The sequence below is a fragment of the Carcharodon carcharias genome, chromosome 21, assembly GCF_017639515.1.
Source record: "Carcharodon carcharias isolate sCarCar2 chromosome 21, sCarCar2.pri, whole genome shotgun sequence".
NCBI lineage: Eukaryota > Metazoa > Chordata > Chondrichthyes > Lamniformes > Lamnidae > Carcharodon > Carcharodon carcharias.
The window spans coordinates 86,108,190-86,133,368 of record NC_054487.1 but is presented as its reverse complement, the minus strand read 5'-3'; the positions used below and the strand labels follow the sequence as shown (position 1 = coordinate 86,133,368).

General features: G+C 41.6%; 1 protein-coding gene across 3 annotated transcripts in view; it reads left to right on the top strand.

The window, feature by feature from the left end:
* The window catches only part of washc3 (WASH complex subunit 3), a 37,099-nt gene extending 15,034 nt beyond the window's left edge, over positions 1–22,065 (top strand). For 2 of the 3 annotated variants that reach the window (XM_041216337.1, XM_041216338.1), the window contains 4 exons: positions 5,692–5,811; positions 12,713–12,826; positions 14,358–14,422; positions 19,295–22,065. In XM_041216337.1, the coding sequence (XP_041072271.1) occupies positions 5,692–5,811; positions 12,713–12,826; positions 14,358–14,422; positions 19,295–19,376 (381 nt within the window). In that variant the 3' untranslated portion in view covers positions 19,377–22,065. The remainder of the gene's footprint in view (positions 1–5,691; positions 5,812–12,712; positions 12,827–14,357; positions 14,423–19,294) is intronic. The other variant, XM_041216339.1, reaches the window with a different exon arrangement.
* Positions 22,066–25,179: the final 3,114 nt, after the last annotated feature.

The window sequence follows — 25,179 nt, the reverse complement described above, 5'->3', positions numbered from 1 at the left end:
TACAGACATCCTGTATTTATTATTCAGTGATAGATCTCACTTTCCTAGCCATTTTATTTACTTTAGACTATAGTTACCCTAGGCTTAGGATATTGTAATGTAAGTTTATATGTGGTATCCGAAAACCGCAATTACCTGAAATCCAAAATACAATTGACCCTGAGGGTTTCAGATAAAGGATACGCAATCTGAAACTAACGAGGATAAAAGACGATCTTGTAGTACATTTCCGTCAATAAGTATGTCATCATGCTGCTGGAATGTATAATTAGTGAAAGTGAAGCTAAAATAGTGCTAAATTCCATAGAAAGCCTGTGGACAAGTTAAGTGTAATGAACGGCTGGCACCATTGCCACTGAGAGCAAAAACCAGCCCACTGTTGAGGTTGTAAAATGCCCAGTAGAAAGATGAGATGCTCGCCTAGTATTGATTTTAGGGTTGTAGCATCTCCGTATTAGCAGCTTTTATTCATTGATTTCAGTATACTGGAAAGCAACAGCACACCATCTTGTATTTTACATTGGTTCAGTTAATGCACAGGACTTTCAGGTGGCTAGCCTACATAGACAGATGGTGCTTTGAAGTGTGATTAAAATCATTTACCTCTCAGTATTGAAAATAGCTAAACGCTTTGGTTATATGTTTTCTTGAAGCTTGCTTCCTTTGAAATGTCAATGGCTTTATTTGTTTTGGAAGGTTTGCTGAGTGAGGAAAGGTGCGACATTTCATCTGTGTATATGGTCATTTACCATGAAAACACAGGTCTGGCCTCATCTGCAGTATTGTCCCCAATTCTGGGCGCCTCATTTTAAGAAGGATGTGACAGCTTTAGAGTGTGCATAAAGATTTACTAGAATGGCTCCAGGGCTGAGGGACTTCAGTTATGAAGGTAAATTGGAGAAGCTGGGGTTGTTCTCCTTAGAGAAGAGAAAATTAAGAGAAGATTTGATAGAGGTGTTCAAAAGCATGTGTGGTCTAGACAGAGTAGATAGAGAGAAACTTCCCATTTACAGAAGAGGATACCTATTTAAGGTGATTGACAAAAGAACCAGTTTTTTATGCACCAAGTGGTTAAGACCTGGAATAAACTGCCTAAGCATGTGGTGGAGGCAGATTCAATCATGACTTTCAGAAAGGAAATGGGTAAACACCTGAACAGAGGAAATTTGCAGGGCTATAGGGAGTGAGGCTGGCTGAGTTGCTGTTGCAGACAGCCAGCACAGGCACGATGGTCTGAATGGCTTCCTCCTGTGCTGATATTTTTGGCAACCATGTCATTTTGTTACAAATATGAAGTTTACAAGATTATGATGTGTTGGGACTGACCCTTTAATTTAGGTTAAAATGGAGGAATGAGGGAGGCCATGTGACCTGCTTTGAATTCTGCCCGACAACAAACTTGGGTGGCTCAGTCGCTATGGGGACATTGGGGCCCAGATTGATTTACTGGGACGAAGGTGCAAGATGCTTGCATCTGTAGACAATGGCAAGGGCATCAGTGACTACCCTGGGTAGACTGTTAATCTCCAGGTCTCAACACGGAGGGGTTAGAAATATCAGGTTTATAATGGTAATACTTCAAACTGTTGATTTATTTAAACATGGAGTGGAGCTGAGGGTCATAAAGATAGCTAATCAGCATTGCTAGCTGAATACAAGGCCTATGTGATTCACTTTTCCATGGACATGGGCTTTAGGTTGCCATTGTAGGATTGGTTTCTAGGTTTTTCTGAGATATCTCTGAACCTCAGGCAGACATACAGTCTGCAAGAATCTGAGAGAGAGAACAATGTTCACCACACAATATGCAGGTCGGAGCTCACACTTGGATTGAGGAAACCAAGCTCATGAGAGTTGAAACAAAGCTGGAAGATTCACTTAGCTTTGGCTAGAGGGAGAAATGCCCATCACCATGAAAATCAGTTTGGGGATTAGAACTTACCTGACTGAAAAAGGAAGCAAGCCATCAGGAGCTGAGAATAGCCTTAGCTTGCTTCCTTTACAATGAAGTGCCCACTTAAGGAAACAAGTAAAGTATAACCATGGTGGTGGATTTTTGCGTTTTTTAAAAGTTAAACGGGGAAGCTTTATCGTAGCTTAGAGTGCAAGTTGCCTGCTGAAATAGTGTTTAGTCAATGTTGCTTTTAGTTTAGTTGAAAAGCAGAGTACTGTAGATGCTGGAATCTGAAATAAAAACAGAAAACGCTGGAAATACCCAACGGGTCAGACAGCATCTGTGGAGAGAGAAAAACAGAGTTAACGTTTCATGTCTGTGACCTTTCATCAGAGCTGGGAAAAGTTAAATGTAATAGCTGTTGAGCAAGGGGTGGGTGGGACAAGGACAAAAAGGAGGTCTGTGGCCGGGTGGAAGGTAGGACAGACTGAACGACGGAAGAGTTAGTCTCCCAGGACCAAAGTGGGGAATGGTGATGGAGCAAGAAAAGAAAAAGAGAAACAAAAGCTCTTGGAGCAGGCGCTGCTGTTTGAAAGTGAAAATAAGAGAAAAATCGAAATATGCAAAAAAGAACTAAAAATGGGGACAGAGTTCACCGTCTGAAATGGTTGAGCTCAGTGTCAAGTCCGGAAGGCTGTAAAGAGCCTAATTGAAAGATGAGGGGCTGTTCCTCAAGCTTATGTTGAGCTTCACTAGAACAGTGCAACAGACGGAAGGCAGAGATGTCAGAGTGAGAGCAAGGTGGAGAATTAAAATGACATGCCACTGGCAGCTCAGCGTCATGCTTGTGGGCTGGAAAGCGGTCACCTAGTCCGCATTTGGCCTCCCTAGTACACAGGAGACCACATTGTGAGTGGCGAATGCAGTAGGCTAGATTGAAAGAAGTAAACCATGTAAATCGCTGCTGCACCTGGAAGGAGTGTTTGGGGCCTTGGATGGTGAGGAGAGAGAAAGTAAAAGGGCAGGTGTTACTACGCCTGCATTTGCATATGAAGATGCTGTGGGAAGGGGATGGGGTGTTGGGGGTGATAGAGGAGAGAACCAGGATATCACAGAGGGAATGATCTCTTTGGACGACTGAAAGGGGGCAAGGTATGTTTGCTGGTGGCATCACACTGGAGGTGGCAGAAATGTGGAAAATGATCATTGAATATAGAGGCTGGTAGGTGTAAAGAAATGACAAGAGGAAATCTATCACGGTTCCGGGGTGATGGGAAGTGGTGAGAGCAAAACTGTGGGAAACAGGTCAGACACAGTTCAGGGCTTTTTCAACCATGGTGGGGAAGAATCCTTGGCTGGGGAAAAAAGCAGATATCTCAGAAGTGCTATTGTAGAAGGTTGCATCGTCATAACAGGTACAGCGGAAATGAAGGAACTAGGAGAATGGAATGGAGTCCTGACAGGGTGTAGGGTGTGAGGAAGTGTAGTCGAGATGGTTGTTGTAGCCAGCAGGCTTATAATGAATATTAGTTGATAGCCCATTGCCAGAAAGGGAGACAAAGAAGGAAAGGAAGGGAAGAGTCTAAACTAAGAAAAGGGTGAAAATTGGAAGCAAAGTTGAAGAAGTTTCTCCAATTTAGGGGGAAGAGCAGGTTGCGCATAATTTTAATATAAAGATGAAAATATTTTTTTAAAAAGTAACAATGGGTAGGATTTTACAAGTCGGCCGAAAAAGGATATTTTAACTTATTACTGTTCTTGTGAACTGTTTAATTGTTCAGAGTAATGACACTTGAGACTTGTAATAGTTTTTGATGAAACTCCAGTGGACTCGAGCAGCCCCCTTAGACACTAATATTGCCATATGTTTATGGAAAAACTTTACTCATTTAAAAGGAACCAGCCAACTGAATGCTATATTAGTCAAGTTGCACATATTTTGTAGTGCTGAGGAAAGTCTGCTTTCTTTAATTTGTGTCTGTGTGTCTATCTCTCTCTCTCACTTTCCGTTCTCACCCTTCTCCCACAGGCTCACACTCATTCTTTTGAAAGCGTCAAAATATTTAAGTTATAGTACTTTCCTTTTAATGACAAGGAATTGGTTTCTGCAGTGACTTTACGATGATGATTTTACTTACTTGCAAATTTGAGATATTTAAACTTTCTGGAAAGATAAAAGAGCCAGTTCCAGCAGGAGAAGAAACACAATCAGAGAAAAACAAGTATCTAAGGTTGCCTTGTCAACTTCTTCAATTTGGATTCAGGAAATTCCTGTCAGGTACAGAATACAATGACCAAGGGGCACAATTATGACTTGAGGATGTTAACGGAAAATGGGAATTTGGGTGGTGCTTCTATTTAAACAAGAATTGCAGAACCGATTGCAAGCAGAGGGTAGGGGAACAGAAATCCTGGCAGTTTTTTAAAGAACTGGTTCAATTCCTGTTGAGGAAACTGATACTGGGCTATTCTGCAATCAAATTAAGGAAACTGATGGGTGGTTTGGAAGAGCAGACTTGACTGATTCTGTTCTTCTGCCCAAAACATTGAGTAGAAATGCACAAGGGCATTTGAAGGCTTGGATTGGTGTCATATTTTTGACTACAATTTTGGTTCCAGGTTTTGTGGAGAGATATTTAAATTTGCTGGTTTTAATTTCATCGCTCAGTCATTGATTATATTCCATGTTTTGAGATTGATGAAATCAGTGTCCATCCTTCTAACCAATTCTGTAACTTCCCCCTAAATTACACTGAGGCTGTTTTGAGAATTTGATGTCAGTTCAAGTAAAATGCCTTGATTTCAATCTTTTTGAAATGGTGCAGTAACAACAATAACATACAATTTGTGTTTCTCTCTCTTTTCCCAAAACAAAGTATTCTAGGTATCAACCTTGGCTCAGTAGGTAGCACTTCCACCTCTGCATCCAAGGCCATGTCATGATCTAGGTTTGTACTTCAGTGTTGGACTGAGGGGGTACTGCACTGTCGAAGGTGCCATCCTCAAATGGCTGCAAAGGATCCTGTGAAGCTATTTCTAAAGGGGCAGGGGAATTCCACCAGCCACCTGAGTTACATTTATTCCTCAATGAACAGCATCAAAAATAGTTGGTTTATTTTATTGGTGTTTGTGGTAGCTTGCTGTGCGCATATTGGCTGCCATGTTTCCAACACTCCAACAATACATACATTGCAAAAGTGTTCTGTAGGCTGAGAAGCACTTTGTGGAGCATCCTGAGATAGTGAAAGGCACTACATACATGCAAGTTTTTAAGTGTTTTTGTATAAATGTGAAATAGATGAACATCTGTTTTCTGGTTCATGGACAGTGGCTTTTGTAGAACTATTTTGACTGGCTCAGTAGGTTCTCCCAGTGATGGGCCTGTAAATCTCATAAAGTTGTGTGGCCTAACTCCAAGGTGAGAAATAACAGCAAGTAACAGCACATTTATTGACTGATTTGTGGATCATATAAAGCCAGCTATGAAGTTAATTGACAGTTTGTCAAGTTACAGTTTTCTGGCCTGAGGATCTTTTGGATGTTAAGCTGTTGAGTTCAGAATGGAATTTACTTTGGCATTATTCGAGTAAGACAGTCATGAGCTCAAATCCTCCACCAGAGACCTAAGCAACGAATCTAAGCTGTCATACCCAGTGCCAGTCTTAGAATAAGATGTTAAAACCTTCTGCTCCCTTAGGTGGGAGCAAAAGATGGAAAATGCTTCGTGACTTGCAGCTTTATTAAGCTGGTGGATTGCACATTTTGGAAGTTTTAACCTGTTATTTTGTGACTTGCAGCTTTCGTCAATACCTGGTCTGGAAGACGTCAAAGTAGAGAAGACAAACCAGGATCAGAGTTTTGCAAACGGCCCAACCTCCGTGACAGCAACAAAGCAGCATCAGCCATCCCCTCCTGAGGTATAAATTTGATTATTTGTTGGATGAAGTGAAGGCCCAGTGAGGAGCTGAGGAGAATGTTTTTTTTATGCAGTGAGTTATGATGATCTGGAGTGCACTGCCTGAAAGAGTGGTGGAAGCAGATTCAGTAGTAAACTTCAAAATGGAATTATATAAATATTTGAAAAGAAAAGATTGCTGGATTGTGAGGAAAAGAGTGGGTGAGCGCGGCTGATTAAATAGCTCTTTCGAAGAAGCAGCACAAGCATGATGGGCTACATGGTTGTCATCTGTGCGATATGATTTGATGGACACAAAGGATTGTAAAGTTCATGCTGTGATCAGTTGAAGACATGATGGGTAGTTTTCAAAATACAGCTCAATTGTATTATAGAGGAAAGTGTCCAAAATGCAGAGGTCTCAAACAATATACCAGTAAGTAATTGAGTAATGCAGTTGGAATTAATGGTTAGACTCCTATGTTAGCAGCATCCATGTCACAACTTGCTGCATTGTAAAAGGGCTGGCCTACAATGTGCACTTATTCTACACTGGACTGGGAGAGTTCAAGCTGAGTAAAAAAACAAGCCTGATGCCTTCTACATTGTGCCACGGGCATCCGGATTCAGGCTTGTGGATCGTTTCCAGCCTGTAAATCCTAGTTATAAGCTTCCCAAAACCCAATCAATCCTTTCTATTCACAGGATAACAAGGCCAGCATTTATTGCTCATCCCTAATTGTGTTTGAGAAGGTAGTGGTGGGCCTTCTACTTCAACTGCTGCAGTCTGTGTAATGAGTGCTGCTCCTGTGTGTGTGTTAGGAAAAGAAATCCAGGACATTGGTCCATTAATAGTGAAGGAATAACCAATTACATGTCCAAGTCAGGACTGTATGTAACTGATATTACCACAACATTGCTGCTGCTGTCCTTCTCAGTGGTGGAGGTCACAGGACTTGGTGAGTTGCTGTGGTGCATCTTGTAAATTGTACATAGGTATGGTATGTACAGTAGTGTGCTGGTGAGGGGGATTAATATTTTGTTCAGTGGCAGAGGCACTAAACAAGTAAACTGCTGTCATGTGAACTGTGATATTCTGCACCCATTCAGGCCATTGGTGAGTATTCCATCATGACTGTTTAACAATTCATTCTTGAGGATAAGAGCATCGCTAGCAAGGCAGGCATTTATTGCCAATCCCTAATTGCCCTTGAGAACTTGGTGACTAACTTCTTGAATTGCTGAAGGCTGTGGGGAAGGTGCGCCCACAATCGTGTAAGGTAGGAAGTTTCAAGCTTTTCACCCAGCAACCTGAGCCTTGCAGATGGTGGAGCGGCTTTACAGGGGCTTGCAGGCGAGCCATTTCTCTAAGGTTACCCAGCCTCTAATCTGCCTTGTAGCCATTGTGTTGGTCCAGAGAGTGGTGGAGGCAGGGTCATTGAATATTTTTAAGGCAGAGGTAAATAGTTTCTTGACTAACAAGGGAGTCAGAGGTTACCAGGGGTAAAGAACGTGGAGTTAAGGCCATAATCGGATTAACCATTTTTTTATTGAAGGGGGGAGCAGGCTTGATGGGCTGAATAGCCTACTCCTCCTAATTCATGTGTGTTGTCCAGAACTTGTGATCAGCAGTGATGCTAATCATGGATAAATCGGCCAAAGCGCTGCCATTGAAGGTTGGAGAAGATGGCCTTGACTTTCTCTTTTTGGGGATGATCATTAACCCAAAACTTATTTGGCCTATAAATTATCTGCCAAATTGTGAGCTGAAGCTTAGGTATTGTCCGTGGCCAGTTGTGTCCTGGCATTGACTGCTTCATTACCGGAAGATTTGCAAATGGAGCTGTAATCACAGTACCTTTACGATGCAGAAGGAGTCCATTCAGCCCATTGAGTCTGCACTGGCTCTCTGAAAGAGCATTCCACCTAGTCACACTTCCTTGCCTTATCCCTGTAACCTTGCACATTCTCTCTCTTCAGGTAGTAATCCAATTCCCTTTTGAATACCTCGCTCAAACCTGCCACCATCACCCTTTTAGGAAATTTATTCCAGATTCCAGCCGCCCTCTGGGTGAAAATTTTTTTCCCCACATCACATTTACCCCTTTTGCCAATTATTTTGAATCTGTGCCATCGTCGGTGAGCAGACTCATGACTGAATGAGAGAAGGGCACAGATGAAGCAGCCGAAGATGTTTCCCAGAGGAACTCTTCCTGCAATGTCCCAGTGCTTTGATAATTGGCCTCCAACAATCATAATTGTGTCACAGCAACCATGACACTTTCCTTTATGTCAGTTACGGCTCCACTATTTTCTGGCTTGTCTCATTTGAATCACATGGAGGTTTGAACAGGGCTGCTCTTCTGCCTCATTGGTGGCTAAATCCTAAATGGGGATATTGAGATCTGTCGGTATCAGCCACTTGCCACATGTGCAAATTAATGGGAACATGGATTTGAACTATAGCGTGTGAACTGTGAGGCTCCACAACAAATGTTTCCAAATTGTATGAATGTATTTCTAACAAGCAAATTACTTCTGTCCTTCTTTCAACATTAGTGTTTTACATTTGCCTTCCTCTCTCCTATTGTATGAAAGTAGAACAATTTGTCACTGTGGTCTATTTCATATTAATCTTTTAATTCCAACTCTGGAAGTGCAATGGCCTTGCTGTTAACTCCCATTCCCAACATGTAAAACTGAGTATAAAAGCCTGCCTCTAAGCCACAACAGGCTGATTTAACCCATGTAAATCCTGGGGACCAGCTCAGACTCCCAGAACCAATGCTGAAGCAGCAGTGTAAATGTGCTTTTAAGGTCCAATCCCAAGAACAAAACAGTTGAACCCAGCCTCTTGTATGTCAGCAGCCTGCTTGGATACCCAGGTGAGAAAAACCTAGAGTAAAACGCTAGGAGTCAGCTCTTAGAATCTAACTTAAAGAGCAGTACAGTCCCAGCCTGTGTGTTATCAGCACTGCAGAAATGTATATCTCTGTACTGTAATACTGTTTTAAAAAAGTCCTTATTTGAAGGGCATTGGTGAAGTAATTTAAACCCTAGCTTATTTGTTTTAAATGATATATTATGCAATTATTGACCCATTGCAGTATAATTAAGTTCTGGTTATGTTGCACAATTAGAGCAGGAACGCTTTTCCAAAAGATGACTTCATATGAATAAATATAAATAAAATTAGGAATTGCATTTGACATTCAGATTAAAAATGAAGCAAGTCAAAGGATGACTTCATGTGGAAAATCTGCTGTAATAGGAGTTCTGAACTAGAGGATGTCTCACTGGGAATGGTGGATTATGACAGGAATCTCTGGAATTCCCCATTGCCAGGGGGCTATTTTTGTTTGATAGACACACAGCTCATGGCAGAACCTTAAACATCACTTCAGAAATGTCATGCATTGCTGATTGCCATTCATGTGATAACTCACGTAGTTCAGTTACCCTTTGTTTATCATGTATGACGTGCTGGTCTTTCATTACTGAATGGTTGTTGACTCTACAATTAAAAGGGATGTTTAGGCAATTCTGTGGCCAGAAGAGCGGTCGTGGCATTTTTGGGGAGGAGTGGAGTGGGATGCAGGGTGTTCTTGCACCATACTTGGACAAGCGCTATATATGCAACATTTTGGGAGAGGTAGTTCTGGGGTGAGTGTTGGAAGGGAGTCATGGGTGCACCAGATTTTTTGGATTACTTTATGGAAATTAGCTGCCTTCACCTCAAAGGTGACTCCTCTCTCCTTTAAAGCAGGATTCAAAGTAGCTCATCCAACTTAAGTATTGCAGAAGATGCTAGTTCTGAGTCTAAGTTGGTAATCGCCTGCAGAGTGCCCATAAGGACTGTCGAGTATGAGTGAAACAAATCCCTCTGATGTACTCAGGAGTATTGACTTTGCAATTTAGGGTATTTTACTGGCGCACAATATGAAAATGTTTGGTAGGGCTCATGATTGCGTTATTTAACAGACTAGGTCAGTGATGGGCCTGATTTTTTTGCCCCACCATTCTTTATTAGGTTTGTGCATTTTGCTTCCTATTTTAATTTGAAGAGGAAGAGGGATGGTCCCCTGTGCTTGCTTACCTATGTTGGCTCCATGTCCAGCAAAGTCTTAGCTTCAAAATCCCTCTGTAGCCACGCCCCTCCCTACCTCTGTAACCCCCTCCAGTCCCACAACCCTGAAAGATCTCTGTTCTCTTCCAATTCCGGCACCTTATACATCCCTAGTTTCTATCACTCCACCTTTGGCGGCCGTGCCTTCAGCTGCCTAGGCCCTTAGCTCCCTAAACCTCCAATGCCTCTCTACTTCCCTCTCTATCCATCTCTAAGATGCTCCTTAATGCACTTTCTCTTTAACCCAAGCTTTAAGCTACCTTTCTTAATATCCCCTTACGCGCCTCAGTGTTTGCTAACAGGTTTTCTCCTGTGAAGCCCCTTAGAATCTAAAGTTTAACTTGGAGTTGAATAAAGAGCAGGAGAGTTTCATGTTTAATGTTTCTTTTGTGTAAATATTCCATGTTGTCATGATCCAGATAGCTTGCAGTGAGCAAAGAAGTGCAGAATCTTGGCTGCTTAGGGTTCTCAAAGCAGGAGCCTTATGACAGCTTCTATTGTGCCAGGGTTCCTTCTATTAGATTCAGTCGGTCAATTGCGAGGAAAAGGCTGGATTAAAAATTATATCCTACCTCTACATTATCTTTCAACATGATTGAATATGGTATTGCATTAAAGCTGCTTATACTAACACGACATGAGCCTTTTGATCTTTTCTACACGCTAGACAATCTAAGCTTCCATTTCAGTGTAGTACACTCCCCACCACTTATACCATCTACCCATATCACCGGCACTTCCTGACTCATGCAAATCGTTCTAACCATTCGCCATTACCACTCTAGTCGATTACAAAGGCTCCACTTTTAGCATATGAAGTGGGCCGGCTATTTCGGGTGTGCTTTATCATGGAATCCTTCTTTTAACAGATGACCCTGCTTCAATAACCGCAGGGTTCCGTCCCTCACCCATTTCTCGTCTTCCGACCAGCTGCTAGAGAGTTTGTTCTTCTGCTTTCCTTTCTTGCTGTGCTCTCCTAATCGGTTGGATCAAAGGTCAGTGCTACGGTCCCACAATGTTGCACGGATTGACAGGGTCGTTTTTAATCAGCTTTGGCCCCTGTATGTTCAAAGAGCAAAAAAAGAGTGGCAAAAAATGCATTGGATTTTTTTTAATGTGCATGTTGGATCTCCCTCTTGCCTTCCTGCTGCTAAATATTGGGAACACCAAAGTCATTGTCTTCGGTTTCCTAGAAACCGATTCCATCCCTCTCCCTGGCAACTTGCTTTCTGAGGCTGAACCAGTCTATTCACAACCTTGTCATCCTATTTGACCCTGGATAAACTTTTGATCTCACATCCTCTCCATCTTCAAGATCGCCTACTTCCAGCTCCAGAGCATTGCCTGTCTCCAACTTTGCCTCAATTCATCTGTTGCTGAACCCTTCATCCAAGTCTTTATTACCTCTAGCCTATTCCATTGTTCTCTTAGCCAGCCTCCCATCCTTTCCCTTCAACACCGAGCACATTCAAAACTCCACTACCAAATAATTTGCAACCTTGACATCCTATTTACCTGTGAGATGAGTGTCCAATGCCATATATGCTCCATCAAGATTGCCTACTTCTGCCTCTGAAACATTGTCCATCTCATATCTTGCCTCAAACAAAAAACAGAAAATGCTGGAAAAACTCAGCAGGTCTGGCAGCATTTGTGGAGAGAGAAACCGAGCTAACATTTCGAGTCCATTATGACTCTTCTTAGGAACTGACGACTTCTCTTCACTTCTGAAGAAGAGTCACACGGACTCAAAACAATAACTCTTGCCACAGATGCTACCAGAACTGCTGAGTTTTTCCAGCATTTTCTGATTTTATTTTGGATCTCCAGCATTTTGTTTTTATTCCAATCTTGCTTCATCGTCTGGTGAAACCTTCATCCATCCCTTTGTTACCTCTAGACTTAACTACTTCAAAGCTCTCCTGGTGGCCTCCTACCGATCACCCTTCATAAACATGAGCTCATTTAAAATTCTGCTGCCTGAATCTTAACTTAGCTCCTGGTTAAGCAATACCTTGATTTTTAAAATTCTCATCCATCCTTGTTTGCAAATCCCTCCCATGGCCTTACCCATCCCCCTCTCTGTGACCCTCCAATCGGGCCTTTAGCCCATCCCCAATTTTAATCACTCTGCCATTGGTTGCCATGCCTTCAGCTACCTTGACCCTAAATTCTGAACTTCCCTAAACTCTCCTCCCCTCTGATTCTCTCCTTTTAAGATGCTCCTTAAACCTGTCATTGACCCAGCTTTTGGGTCCTAATATCTCCTTGTGGCTCAGTGTCAGATTTTGTTTGATGATTGCTCTTACGAAGTGCCTTGGGGCATTTTGATATGTTAAGGGCACCATATAAATGTAAGTTTTTATTGTTACTATACTGGTTTTACAGTCTGCCGCTGCCTATGGCGGGCAAATCTCATTCATACTGATATGGCTGTTGTAAGCGGTGGGGACTATATCTGGGAGGGCTGCATTGTCAGATGCAAAGTGCAGTTGCTGCACTTGCCTATGTCACTGCACTTCAGAGTAACTGGCTATATATGACATTCTTCTGTGATGTCCTGAAAGAGGATCTGTCATTTCCTCCTTTCCCCAGTTATTGTTGAATACATGGGTGCACTTCATGGGATATTTTGACTCCATCTGTCTCTGTTTTGTACTTTCTGTACGAGGAAATTTGTTAAATGGATTTTGACCTGAGAAGCTACTGTTTGTTCAAATTTAATTAAATTTGTTTCCTTTCATTAAGATTTTCAAATAAGATTTTGTCTCTAATTGCAGTTGTTTTTATTTTTCAGGTCCAACAAAACATTGAATCTACAACCCAAAGCAAAGCAGATTCGCTGACAGAAAATGCTGTTACTGTAGCCAAAGACCCTCGATATGCAAGATACCTGAAGATGGTGCAAGTGGTGTGTTAATTTTCTTTTTCCTGGTGGTAGAAGTCTTGCCTTTAATATCAGCTATGCCTCAGTGGGCAGCACTCTCCCCTCTGATTCAGAAGGTCTTAGATTCAAGTCCCACCCAAGAGACTTGAGCTCACAGCCCAGACTGGCACTTCTGGTGCAGTTGTGAGGGAGTGCTGCTCTATTGGAGGCACTGTTCATTCGGATAAGACATTAAATCGAGTGAATGTAAAAGATCCCGTGTCACTGTTTCAGACAAGAACAGGGGAGTTCTGCTAGGTTTCCAGGCCAATATTTTTCCCTCAATCAGCATCACTAAAACAAATGATCTGGTCGTTATCACATTGCTGTTTGTGAGAACTTCTGTCTCTTCAGGTATCTATGTCTTAAGAGGTCATTGTCAACCATGAACCTCCATGTTAATCTTGTTATAGAGGCATGGATCATCTTCGTTGATGGTGCGTTCATCCAGTTTTCAAGGCTTTTTTAAAAGGTGGTTCATTGTCTACCTCCATCTTTCCCATCACCATCAGGCTTTCTAAATCATGATTTATTATTGCACGCCCAAGAAATTCCACTGTCTCTTCCTGACCTTGGTCAGCAGAGTTCTTTTGGCCTCAGATTTTACTAGCATCTCTTCATTGGTAGTATAACTGATCTAAGATATCTTCATTATTTGGTTAAAAAAAACCACAACTCTGCAGCCTCAGTTCTTCTCTGCATTGCTTCACTGATCATCCAACAACTCTTTTGTATGTCAAAATTGGTGTGATGTAGCATTCCAGGATTCTTAGCTTTGTTTTCGTGACTAATTTTGGGTTGATCGTAATCTTTACATTTTTCAAGAGCCACTGAGATGAAAAAAGATGCATTCATGTGTTTTATTGATTATAGTCATGCATTTGATAAGGTGAAACATGAAGAATTGATGAGCATTTTAGAGTCCCTTGACCTTGATGGCAAAGATCTTAGAGTGATAAAACTTTATTGGGAACAAACTGTAGCTGTTAAAGCTGAGAACCTAAGCAATTTTGTGGAGATTAAAAGAGGGGTGAGATAGGGGTGTGTTTCCTCCCCAGATTTATTCAGTTTGTATAGTGAAAATATTCTTAGAGAGATTGAAGACCTTCCTGGGTTATTAGTTGGAGGATACAGCTTTAATAATATAAGATGCGCTGATGATTTTATTCTTATCGCCGACTCTGAAGAGAAACTTCAAAAGGTTTGGATAGACTAGTGAATGAAAGTGAGAAGAAAGGGCTGAGCGTAAATTGTAAGAAAACAAAATGTCTAGTAGTGTCCAAAAAGAAAACCACACCAGAATGTAAGGTCACGGAGAATAATGAAGGAGTCACACAGCTAGACAAATATTGTTACCCAGGAAGCATGTTAACATCGGATGGAAAGTGTGACCAAGACGCTGATCCCCTAACTGCAAAACTGCAACATTGCCATCTGATCCACTTCAGCTTGCTCTTTGTGAACTGTCCACCTTGCAACGCAGAAGAATGTTCTAAATCCTCATTCTGTATTACAGGGTGTTCCTGTTATGGCCATAAGGAACAAAATGATTTCTGATGGGCTCGACCCAGACCTGTTGGAGTGAGTTTCCACCAATCTCTGCTGAAATGTTTCTTCTTGTGTTTAAATGTTCTTTTGTCTCTGGCTAATACACAGCTAATTCAATTGCACCAGAGAAATGGGTTCCATTCAACCAGGGGCCTAAGCTGAGTTTTGCATGTCACGTACAAAGTTTAAACGGATGTTTATAGATAGTTATATATATTTCATACTGATGAGTTTTTATGCGTTGGTTTAGGATTTATCCCCTATTGAGACATTAGTGCCACAGATAGCCCTATCCAATCTACCAGGTCCACGAAATTCAAACAAAACAGGGAGCAAAAGATAGAAACTCAAAGGGTGTTAGAAATCTGGAGTTCTGTCCTTCAGAAGGCTGTGGACGCTAAGGAACGATTGGAGCTTTCAAGACTGAGATCAGTTGGCATTTTGTTGGGTAATAATATTAAGTGATATGGTAAATTGAGGTCACAGACCAGCCATGATCTAATTGAATGGCAGAGCAGGCTAAGGGGGTTAACTTTTTTATTCATTCACAGGATGTGTATTGTTGGCAGCGCTATTATTTATTGACCATCTCTAATTCTTCATGAGAAGGTGGTGCTCAGCCACCTTCTTAAAAATAGTTAATTAGCTCACTAGGCCATTTCAGAGGGCAGTTGAGAGTCAACCTCATTGGTGTGGGTCTGGAGCCACATGTAGGCCAGACTGGGTAAGGATTGCAAATTCCTTCCCTAAAGGATCTTAGTGAACCAGTTGGGTTTAATTAATTAATTGAATTTAAGTTCCCCAGCCCATATGGGCTTGAACTTGTGTCTCTGGATCATTTAAACTAGGCCCCGGGATTACTAGTTCAGTAACATAACCATTATGCTACAGTACCGGTCATGGCCTCCTCCTGTCCTATGTTCCTTGCAATAGAACTGAGTTGCCTGGATACTGAGGGTTGGATTTCCAAAAGTCAGAATCATGAGTTTGGACCCAGGTGCCCTCGGTCACCTTTTTCTTCTTGAAAACTATTATTGCCATCTTCAGTCCATCATTTCCTCTGATGCTTGACTCTTCCCTGTTACCTTTCTTCACCAACTTCTGCAAACGTGATTTTTTTAAAATCTTAATGGCATTGCATCATACTGTGGATAGCAAAGCAGATCATAATAGACTTCAGGAGGATGAAGACAGAGGTGAAATTGGCTAGACACATGGCAGATGAAATTCAGTACAGAGTAATGTGAAATGATTTATTTGGGTAGGAAGAGTGATGAAATGCAATATAAACTAAATGATGCGATATTAAACCAGGTGCAGGAACAGAGACATAGAGTATATGTGTGTAAATCTTTGAATGTGTTAGGAAAACACTTCTGTAGACTTGAGATCGTCCAAAACTCTGCTGCCCATGTTAAGTTCCATTCCCCTATCACCCCTGTGCTACCTGACCCAGTCAAGCAGCATCATGATTTTAAAATTTGCATCCTTCCATGGCCTTGCCCTCCTGTCCCTGTAACTTCCTCAAGCTCCACAAGCCTCTGAGATATCAGCGCTCCTCCAATTCTGGTCTCTTGTGCATTCCCGATTTTAATAGTTCTTCTGTTGGCTGTGCCTTCAGGTGCCTGGGCCACGAGTTCTGGGATACCCTCTGGAAGCCCCTCCATCTCTCTACTTCGCTTTCTTTCTTTAAGACACCCCTTAAAACCTACCTGTTTGATCAAGCTTTTGGTCATCTGACCTAATATCTCCTTATGTGGCTTAGGGTCACACCTTGTTTCATGGTGCACCTGTGAAGCATATTGGGTTGTTTCATTACATTGAAGGTGCTATATAATATACTTTGTTGTTGTGGGAAGTCTGTTAGAAACACATGGGATCTTTGGCTTTATAAATAGAATCATAGAGTACAAAAGCTAGAAGAGTATGCTAAATATTTTTAAAACACTGGTTATGCCCCAGTTGGAACATTGTGGCCGGTCTGGCACACACTTTAGGAAGCTACAAAGTCTTGGAGGATGAAGTAATTTGCTGGATTGGTACCAGGAATGAAAGATATGGATAGATGAGAAAAGCTGAGTTCTCCTTAGAGCAAAGAAGGTAGGGGAAGATTTGGACAGAGGTATTCAAAATCATGAAGTGTCTTGATAGAGCCCCCAGTGAAGGGACACTGAGGGGGCGTGTGGTGTTGGTAACTAGAGGGACACAGGGTAACTGGCAAAAGAACGAGAAGGGAGATGAGAAAAAAAAACAAACATAAGCTGTTGTGATCTGAGATGCACTGCCTGAAAGCAGATTCAGTACTAACTTTCAAAGAGAATTGGAGAAATGCTTGAAAAGGGGAATATGATTGAGCTAGGAGGAAAGAGCAAAGGCTGTAGGACTAATTGGATAACTCATTTCAAAGAGCCAGCACAGGACGATGGACCGAATGGGTACCTCCTGTACTATATCATTGCATAATTCTATCTTGCTAAGTGGTATCTTCTAAAGAAGTAGTAATCATTGAGATCCCCAATTGGGCCCTTGTTTGGGTCTGTTTGGATTTTTGTAATTTTCTCCCTGCATCTTTCTCTTCACTGTCTGCCCTCTCCCTGAATTACTGTATTGCTGATCTTCTAACACTTTGCTCAAGTGATCGTTCTTGTATGTCAGCCTGGGCAATGAGCATCAATGGATACTCAGTCCTGAGGCCTCGTTGCCAGACTTTAATCTTACCCAGTACACTGTACGTACAGTTCTAACAAGTTGGAAGTGGGAACACTAATTGTTCTGCCTCCCCCCTCTAAAAGAGGTGCACAAGGGTCAGTTGAGCTGAAAGCTGGGATCTATATTGATTTCTGATCAGCTCCATGTTACTCTAATACACTTACAATGATACTCGATCTTTGTCATGCCTGAAGCTAAGCTTTACAGCTGGATGCAATAACCTCGAGCGCAATACCCACTGCTCCAAACGTGCAAGTTCAATGGAACCCTGTTTTGTTGAATATGGTATCCAACTTGTAGAGTTAATGAAGCCTTTCCCAAGAGATGTGTAGCGTTGTTTCCCCCACAGGATCCCCTACTGTAGCAAGGGCACAAAAAGTCAAGGATTCTACCTTTGCTTGAACTGTTTTGTGATTGGACTTTGAGCACTTGCTCCTGTCTAACTTGATGCTTTTGCATTTTGTGGTGTGGAGGTTTGCAAAGCTTGACAAATAACAAATTGTCCAGTTATTGTCATAAAAGGTACAATTCAAGTTAATAAACCTGACAGAGCACAGGTGGGGAGGTAATTTTATAAGCCTGGCCTATCACTGGGGTGCCTCACCTGAAGGTAGCATAAAGTGGATATTTGGGCAGATTTTGCCCAAGAGCTTTGCGACTAAATCATAGACATACAAACATATGAATTAGGAGCAGGAGTAGGCTACTCGGCCCCTCGAGCCTGCTCTGCCATTTAATGAAATCATGGCTGATCTGGTTGGAACCTCAACTCCACATTACCGCCTACCCCTGATAACCTTTCACCCCCTTGCTTATCAAGAATCTATCTACTTCTGCCTTAAAAATATTCAAAGACTCTGCCTCCACTGCCTTTTAAGGAAGAGAGGTCCAAAGATTCACAACTCTGAGACAAAAAGTTTCTCCTCATCGCAGTCCTAAATGAGTCATCAGCTTACTGAGCGAGTGCTGTACTTTCAAATCTTTTGGATGAGACAGATCAGATGCATGTAAAAGGTCCCATACCACTGTTTTGGCAGAGAACAGGGGGAAAATATCCCCAGTGCCCTGCCCAATGTTTATCCCTCAATCAACATCACAAAAATAGATTATCTGGTCATTATCATGTTGCCGTTTGTGGGATGTGTGTGTGTCTCCTACATTACAATAGGGATTACATTTCAAAAACGACTTCGTTGGCTGTAAAGTGCTTTCGGACATGCCAAGGTCATGAAAGGCGCTACATAAATGCAAGTCTTTCTTTTCATTTTATAAGCCTGTTTGGCTGGGTGAAGCAGTTTTGTCTGTCTATGGAGACAGTCTTTCTTTCTGTGGGATAAAAGCAAAACACTGCGGATGCTGGAAATCTGAAACAAAAACAAAAATACCTGGAAAAACTCAGCAGGTCTGACAGCATCTGCAGAGAGGAACACAGTTGGAGGAATACAGTTGACGTTTTGAGTCCTTATCACTCTTCATCAGAACTAAGGAAATGGAGAAATGAGCTGAAATATAATAATAATACCATTATCACATTCCTTAGATAATATCATCACCGTCAACACCCCTTTGTCCTTTTGTCTGTGACATCTCTTTGCCTCCACCTATCACTGGCCCTCTATCCAGCTCTACCTATCCCACCCCCCTCTACCAGCTTATATTTCACCTCATTTCTCCATTTCCTTAGTTCTGATGAAGAATGATACGAACTCGAAACGTTAACTGTGTTCCTCTCCGCAGATGCTGTCGGACCTGCTGAGTTTTTCCAGGTATTTTTGTTTTTGTTTCTTTCCCTGTGGACCGGGCTGGGATACATAGTGGCTTGCCTGCAGCAGTGGCTGGATTCTTACATAGACAACAAGTCCTGGACTGGGACTTGAACCCTGGGCCTTCTGGCTCAGAGGCAGAAAAGCTACCTGCTTTGCCACTCCAGCTGCCTAGGTAAATCCTAGACTATATCAACAAAACATCTCCTGTTTTTAGTTTCCAGGCTTCCTTGACTGCCTCAGTATCCCAGTGGTAGTGCATCACTGTTTAACGAGAACATTTGTGCAAGTTAAATTACAGTCTAGAAATTTTTCTGTTCTTTATTTGTAATAGATTGTATATGCATCACTAACTACAGCTGTAACTTCAATGTGCTGATTCCTTTAGTGTTATATTCTTTGACTATCCCGCATATTTTTCTTTCCTGTGCAGGACTCCAGATGCCCCTGTTCCCGATGGGGTTAAAGAGGATGAGGGAGACAGCTCTGGCAGCGAGTCTTCATTCAGTGATTGAAAACAGACTTCAGACATTTCAGTTCGAAAACTGGAGAATACGGAGCACTGATACTTGTGCCGGGGTGCATATTTTTTTGATGGATGGGGCGTGGAAAAGGATTGCATTAGTGTGTGCCGCCTCCATCACTGTGTGTGAATACACTTGGTGTGCAAGACTATAACTACATCTCTGGCACGAGTCCATCCATAGCTTAAATCTAAGTTTTGCGACTGTTCGAATGCAGAGCTGCACTTTTATTTGTACAAAAAATTATAATCTCCTTTCTACCATATTTAAGCTGTAAAGTTAAAGATTTTAGTGAGCAAATCAGTACTGTTGTCTAGGCACTAAAAGCGGTTGGGGGAGGGCTGATAATGCCATAAGATTTATTTTCCCAGACATTGTGCATAATTTGTTCAGCTTGATCTTGGAAAAATAATGAAAAATAATTCAGTCCCCATCTTAAGGATTTACATTCTGTCCTCAACACAAAATGATTTTGTTCATATTCTATTCTGTCCAGACACAAAAGCCCTCATCTGATGCCTAAAGCCTGAACTGTGAAGTGTGGACTTGTGCAGATATGAAGAAGCTGCATGATTGTCTATAATATTTTGTTAACCTGTCATTTGGGTGACTCACTGAGACAGGTGCTTCTTTTCCCCCTTACGCTGCTTCATTTTAACTACTCAGCTGGTACCGGGAGCTTGATACCTGACTAGCTGGTGTTAGATGAGAATTGTTTTTCACCACGCTGCCTCTCAGCCCGTACCCCCACATTCTCTCTCCCCCCCCCCCCACCACCCCACCCGGCCATCATCATCATTTTCGAATGGTGAGTTTGAATTTGACAGGGTGCGTCAGATGCTTAACTTTCTGTATCGGTCCCATGAGGCTATTCCGTTTGAGCTGCTGCAGCATTCCATTCTTTCAAAGTGTTCTGAGTTAGTGCCATTCCTTAAAGCTGATGCAAGGTCTGATTCTGAACAACATTGATTAACATTCCTGCTGCAGGAACTGTGCTGAAGAGTGTGTAACCTTCACCAAATTTGAGCTAATTTTAATATGAATTCATAACTCACTATTGCTTCAAAGGAATCCTTTCATATTTATGGTCCTGTTATTGTTAAACCCTTAATTGTTGAACAGTTACATTTTCAAATCTTGGGTTTTTTTTGTGCATCCAAGTTAAACTATCCTGAACTTTAGATTTTCCTGGGGAATCTTTGTTTGCCTAACCTGTGAACATTGCAAACAACACTAGTCAATCGCTTTAGTCATTGCACACACGGAGTCAAGGTCAAGTTGGTCTTCAGCTGAAAGGGTGGGGCAAGGTCAGAAAATAATTCAGTCCTCACCTTAAAGATTTACACTCTCTCCTCAGCACTAATAATGGGGATTGTAACATAAACTTGTCGCATTGTAATTATACCCTCTTGTCTGTGGTGGCACTCCACCAATCGTGACCACAAGAGCAGAAAGCTGGACTGGAAGGGAGTGTGGGTCAGATAATCAGTACAACATGTTGGTAATCCTATCTCCAACTCCCACTCTATTCAAACATAGCTCATCGCTAGCAATGTGGAACCTATAGGTTTTCCCTTTACATCTCTAATTCAGCTAAGTTTCTCATGAAATGTATTAATAAGAAAAAGAAAGAGCATGCATTTATATAGCACCTTGCATGACCCCAAGCACTTTACATGTCAATGAAGGGCTTACATAGTTTACAGCCTCCCGTAACAGACAAGACATCTTTATTATGCAATTACCAGTGTTCAGTCACATCATTCACTGAATAAAGTATAGGTTGGATGTTTGTTCAATGTAATGGTGTCACCTGACGGGTAGAAAATGAGACTGGAGAGAATGAGGGCACTAACCTGGAGTAGAGAGGCTGGATCCCAAGCCAGCCCAGGAGCTGACATATCGCTAGAGTTTTGTTGCTGTGGTTCTTGTATCTGACTGTCACATGGACATTAATACCACATGATTTTAGCAAGCCAGCTGGCTCACTTAAGTAATATAGCAACATTTTTTTGTAAGCAGATGGCTTGCGCAAATGTGTGTGCATGATGAATGATTCAGTTCCTTCATAACAGTAAGAGTACACATTATCTACACTGCAGCCGTGACTACACTTTAAAAGCACTTCATTGACTGTAAAGTTCTTTGGGATGCCCTGAGGTCATGAAAAGTGCTATATAAATGCAAGTTCTTTTTCTTTCTTTCAGGAGACCATTTGGCCCACGGCAGCTCTCTAATGCCATTTCCCTGCATCATTTTTATATTCTTCCTCCCTTTGAATGCTGTGCACTAATTGACTCAAAAGTAGCTAGTTGCACTGGTTTTCATGAGCTCTTAATAACCTTATAAAACGAAGTGTGATGCATGGAAAGTTGGAAGATCGGTTAAGTTTTCCAGCATAAGTTGGCCCTGTGTATGTGAACAGGGTGCCCTTTCAAACCCACTCTGGATATTAACCAGGCAGTTCTGTGATTCACAGGAAGGAGTTGAGAAATTTGGAAATCCCTGCAGGTAAACTAGATTTCTCTTCAGTTTTATCCAGTCATATCACTTCAGTTTGAGTTAAGTAGTTAACTAAAATTCTTATTATTATTATTGCTCAGGTCTGTAACCTCCAGAATTGTTCCTTCATTAATAATTCAGTATTTATTTGTACACTGAAAATAAAGCAATAATCTTGGCATGTGCTGTTTCTCAATATGTCAAGCCTGAGCTTTATTATCCATGTAAATTGTGCAGGGTATAAACTGTGGCCAGAGATGAACTTATGTGCCAGGAGTTGCAGTAGGCAGAATAGCCTTGCATTTTTCAGTTCCAACGCCTAAATCCTTTAACATGTTCCACCTGTTACCTCATGCGAATTAGGAGCAGGAGTAGGCCACTCAGCCCTTCGAGCCTGCTCTGTCATTCAATAAGATCATGGCTGTTCTGATAGTAACCTCAACCCCACATTCTTGCATACCCCTGATTACCATTGGCCCCTTTGCTTAGCAAGGATCAATCTACCCCTGCCTTAAAGATATTCAAAGACTCTGCTTCCACCTCCTTTTAATGAAGAGAGCTTCAAAGACTCAACCCTCTGAGTGAAAACATTTCTCATCTCAGTCCTAATTGGGCAACCCCTTATTTTTAAACAGTGACCCCTAGTTCTAGATTCTCCCACAAGAGGAAACATCCTCTCCAAATCCAACCTGTCAAGACCCCTCAGGATCTTATATGTTCCGGTCAAGTCGCCTCTTATTCTTCTAAACTCCACCGGATATAAGCCTAGCCCTTCCAACCTTTCCCCATAAGGCAACTCGCCCAATCCAGGTATTAGTTTTGAACACCTCTGAACTGCTTCCAGTGCATTTACATCCTTTCTTAAATAAGGAGACCAATACTGCGCACATTACTCCAGGTATGGTCTCACCAATGCCCTGTATAACTGAAGCATAACCTCCCTACTTCTGTATTCAATTCCCCTTGCAAAAAATGATAGCATTAAATTACCTTTCCTAATTACCTGCTGTACCTGCATACTAGCCTTTTGCAATTCATGCACTAAGACACCCAGATTCCCCCGCATCTGAGCTCTGTAACCTGTCACCATTTATATAATTTGCTGCTTTTTTATTTTTCCTGCCAAAATGGACAATTTCATATTTACCTACATTATACTCCATTTGCAAGAACTCTACCCACTCACTTAATCTAGCTATGTCACATTGTAGCCTCCTTGTGTCCTCTTCACATCTCACTTTCCTAGCTATCCCTGTGTCATCAGCAAATTTAGCAATCATACCTTCGGTCCCTTCATCTAAGTCATTTATATAAATTGTAAAAAGTTGAGGCCCCAGTACTGATCCTTGTGGCACACCACTCGTTACACCTTGCCAACTAGAAAAAGATCCATACTCTCTGTTTTCTGTTAGCTAGCCAATCTTCTATCCATGCCAAGATAAAAGCAAAATACTGCGGATGCTGGAAATTTGAAACGAAAACAAAAATTGCTGGAAAAACTCAGCAGGTCTGACAGCATCTGTGGAGAGAAAGACAGTTAACGTTTTGAGTCCGTATGACTCTTCGTCAGAACTAAAGAGCAGTAAAAATGTGGTGAAATATCTGTTTAAGGGGGTTGGGACAGGTGAAGCTGGATAGGCCAGTGATAGGTGGAGGCAAAGGAGAGATTGCAAAAGATGTCATGAACAAAAGGTCAAAGGGGTGTTGATGGTGGTGATAAATTTTATTTCAATTCATTGTTTTATCCCCACCTTTTAGCCTATTTCAATCTTTCCTCCCACACCGTCCCCTCCCCCCACCCCACCCCCCGCTCGGGCCATCTGTCATTTGCTCATTCTGCTTTTTATTCTTAATGTCACCATTAGCACCTCCTTTAGCCAATATCACCACCATCAACACCCCTTCGACCTTTGTTTATGGCATCTTTTGCAATCTCTCCTTTGCCTCCACCTATCACTGGCCTATCTAGCTTCATCTGTCCCACCCTCCTTAAACAGTATATATTTCACCACATTTTTACTTCGTCAGAACTACTCGAAATGTTAACTGTCTTTCTCTCCACAGATGCTGTCAGACCTGCTGAGTTTTTCCAGCATTTTTTTTTTTTGTTTCTATACATGCCCCTACACCATAAGCTTTTATTTTCTGCAATAATGGTAATTACCAAATGCCTTCTGGAAATCTTAATAGAGTTTATCCACTGGTTTCCCCTTCTTCCACAGGATATGTTAATTGTTTAAAGAACTCCCAATAAATTGGTTAAACATGATTTCCCTTTCACAAAACCGTGTTGACTCTGCCTGATTACCCTAAGTTTTTCCAAGTGACTTGCTATAACATCTAATAATAACTTTAACATTTTTCCTAGGACAGTTGTTAAGCTAACTGGCATATAGTTTCCTGATTTGTCTCCGTTTCAATAATTCATTATTTACCTGTCTATTGGAATCTACCCCCGAATCTAGGGAATTTTGGAAAATTAAAACCAATGCATCAAACATCTCACTAGCCACTTCTTTTAAAGCCCTAGGATGAAGCGCATTAGGACCTGGGGATTTATCAGCCCGCAACTCCAACAATTTTCTCATTCACTTCCCTGCTGATTGTAATTTTCCTGAGTTCCTCCCCCACTTCCATATACTGATTTAGTTATTTCTGGGATGTTACTTGTATCCTCGATAGTGAAGACCGATACAAAATATCAGTTCAATTCATCTACCATCTACTTATTTTGCATTAATTCCCCAGACTCACTTTCTATAGGACCAGAGCTCACTTTAACTCTTTTTTAAAAAATATCTACAGAAACTCTTACTATTATTTTTTATATTTCTAACTAACTTTCTCTCATACTCTAATTTTTCCTTCCTTATCAACCTTTTGGTCATTCTTTGATGTTTTTTATATTCTGTCCAATCTTCTGACCTGCCATCCATCTTTATGTAATTACACACTTTTTCTTTAAGTTTGAAACAATCTTTTTTTTTATAGCTAACTGCGGATGGTGGGTCCTCCCTTTGGAATTTTTCTTGTTGGAATGCATTGATCCTGTGTGCTCTGAAATATCCCCTTAACTGTCTGCCACTGCAACTCTATGGACCTATCCCTTAACCTAATTTGCCAGTTTACTTCAGCTAGCTGTGCTTTTATGCCCTCATAATGGCCCTTATTTAAGTTTAAAACACTAGTCTTGGACCCACCCTTTTCTCCCTTAAACTGAATGTAAAAGTCAATCATATGATCACTGCTACCTAGGGGCACCTTCGCTATGAGGTAATTAATTGATCCCATC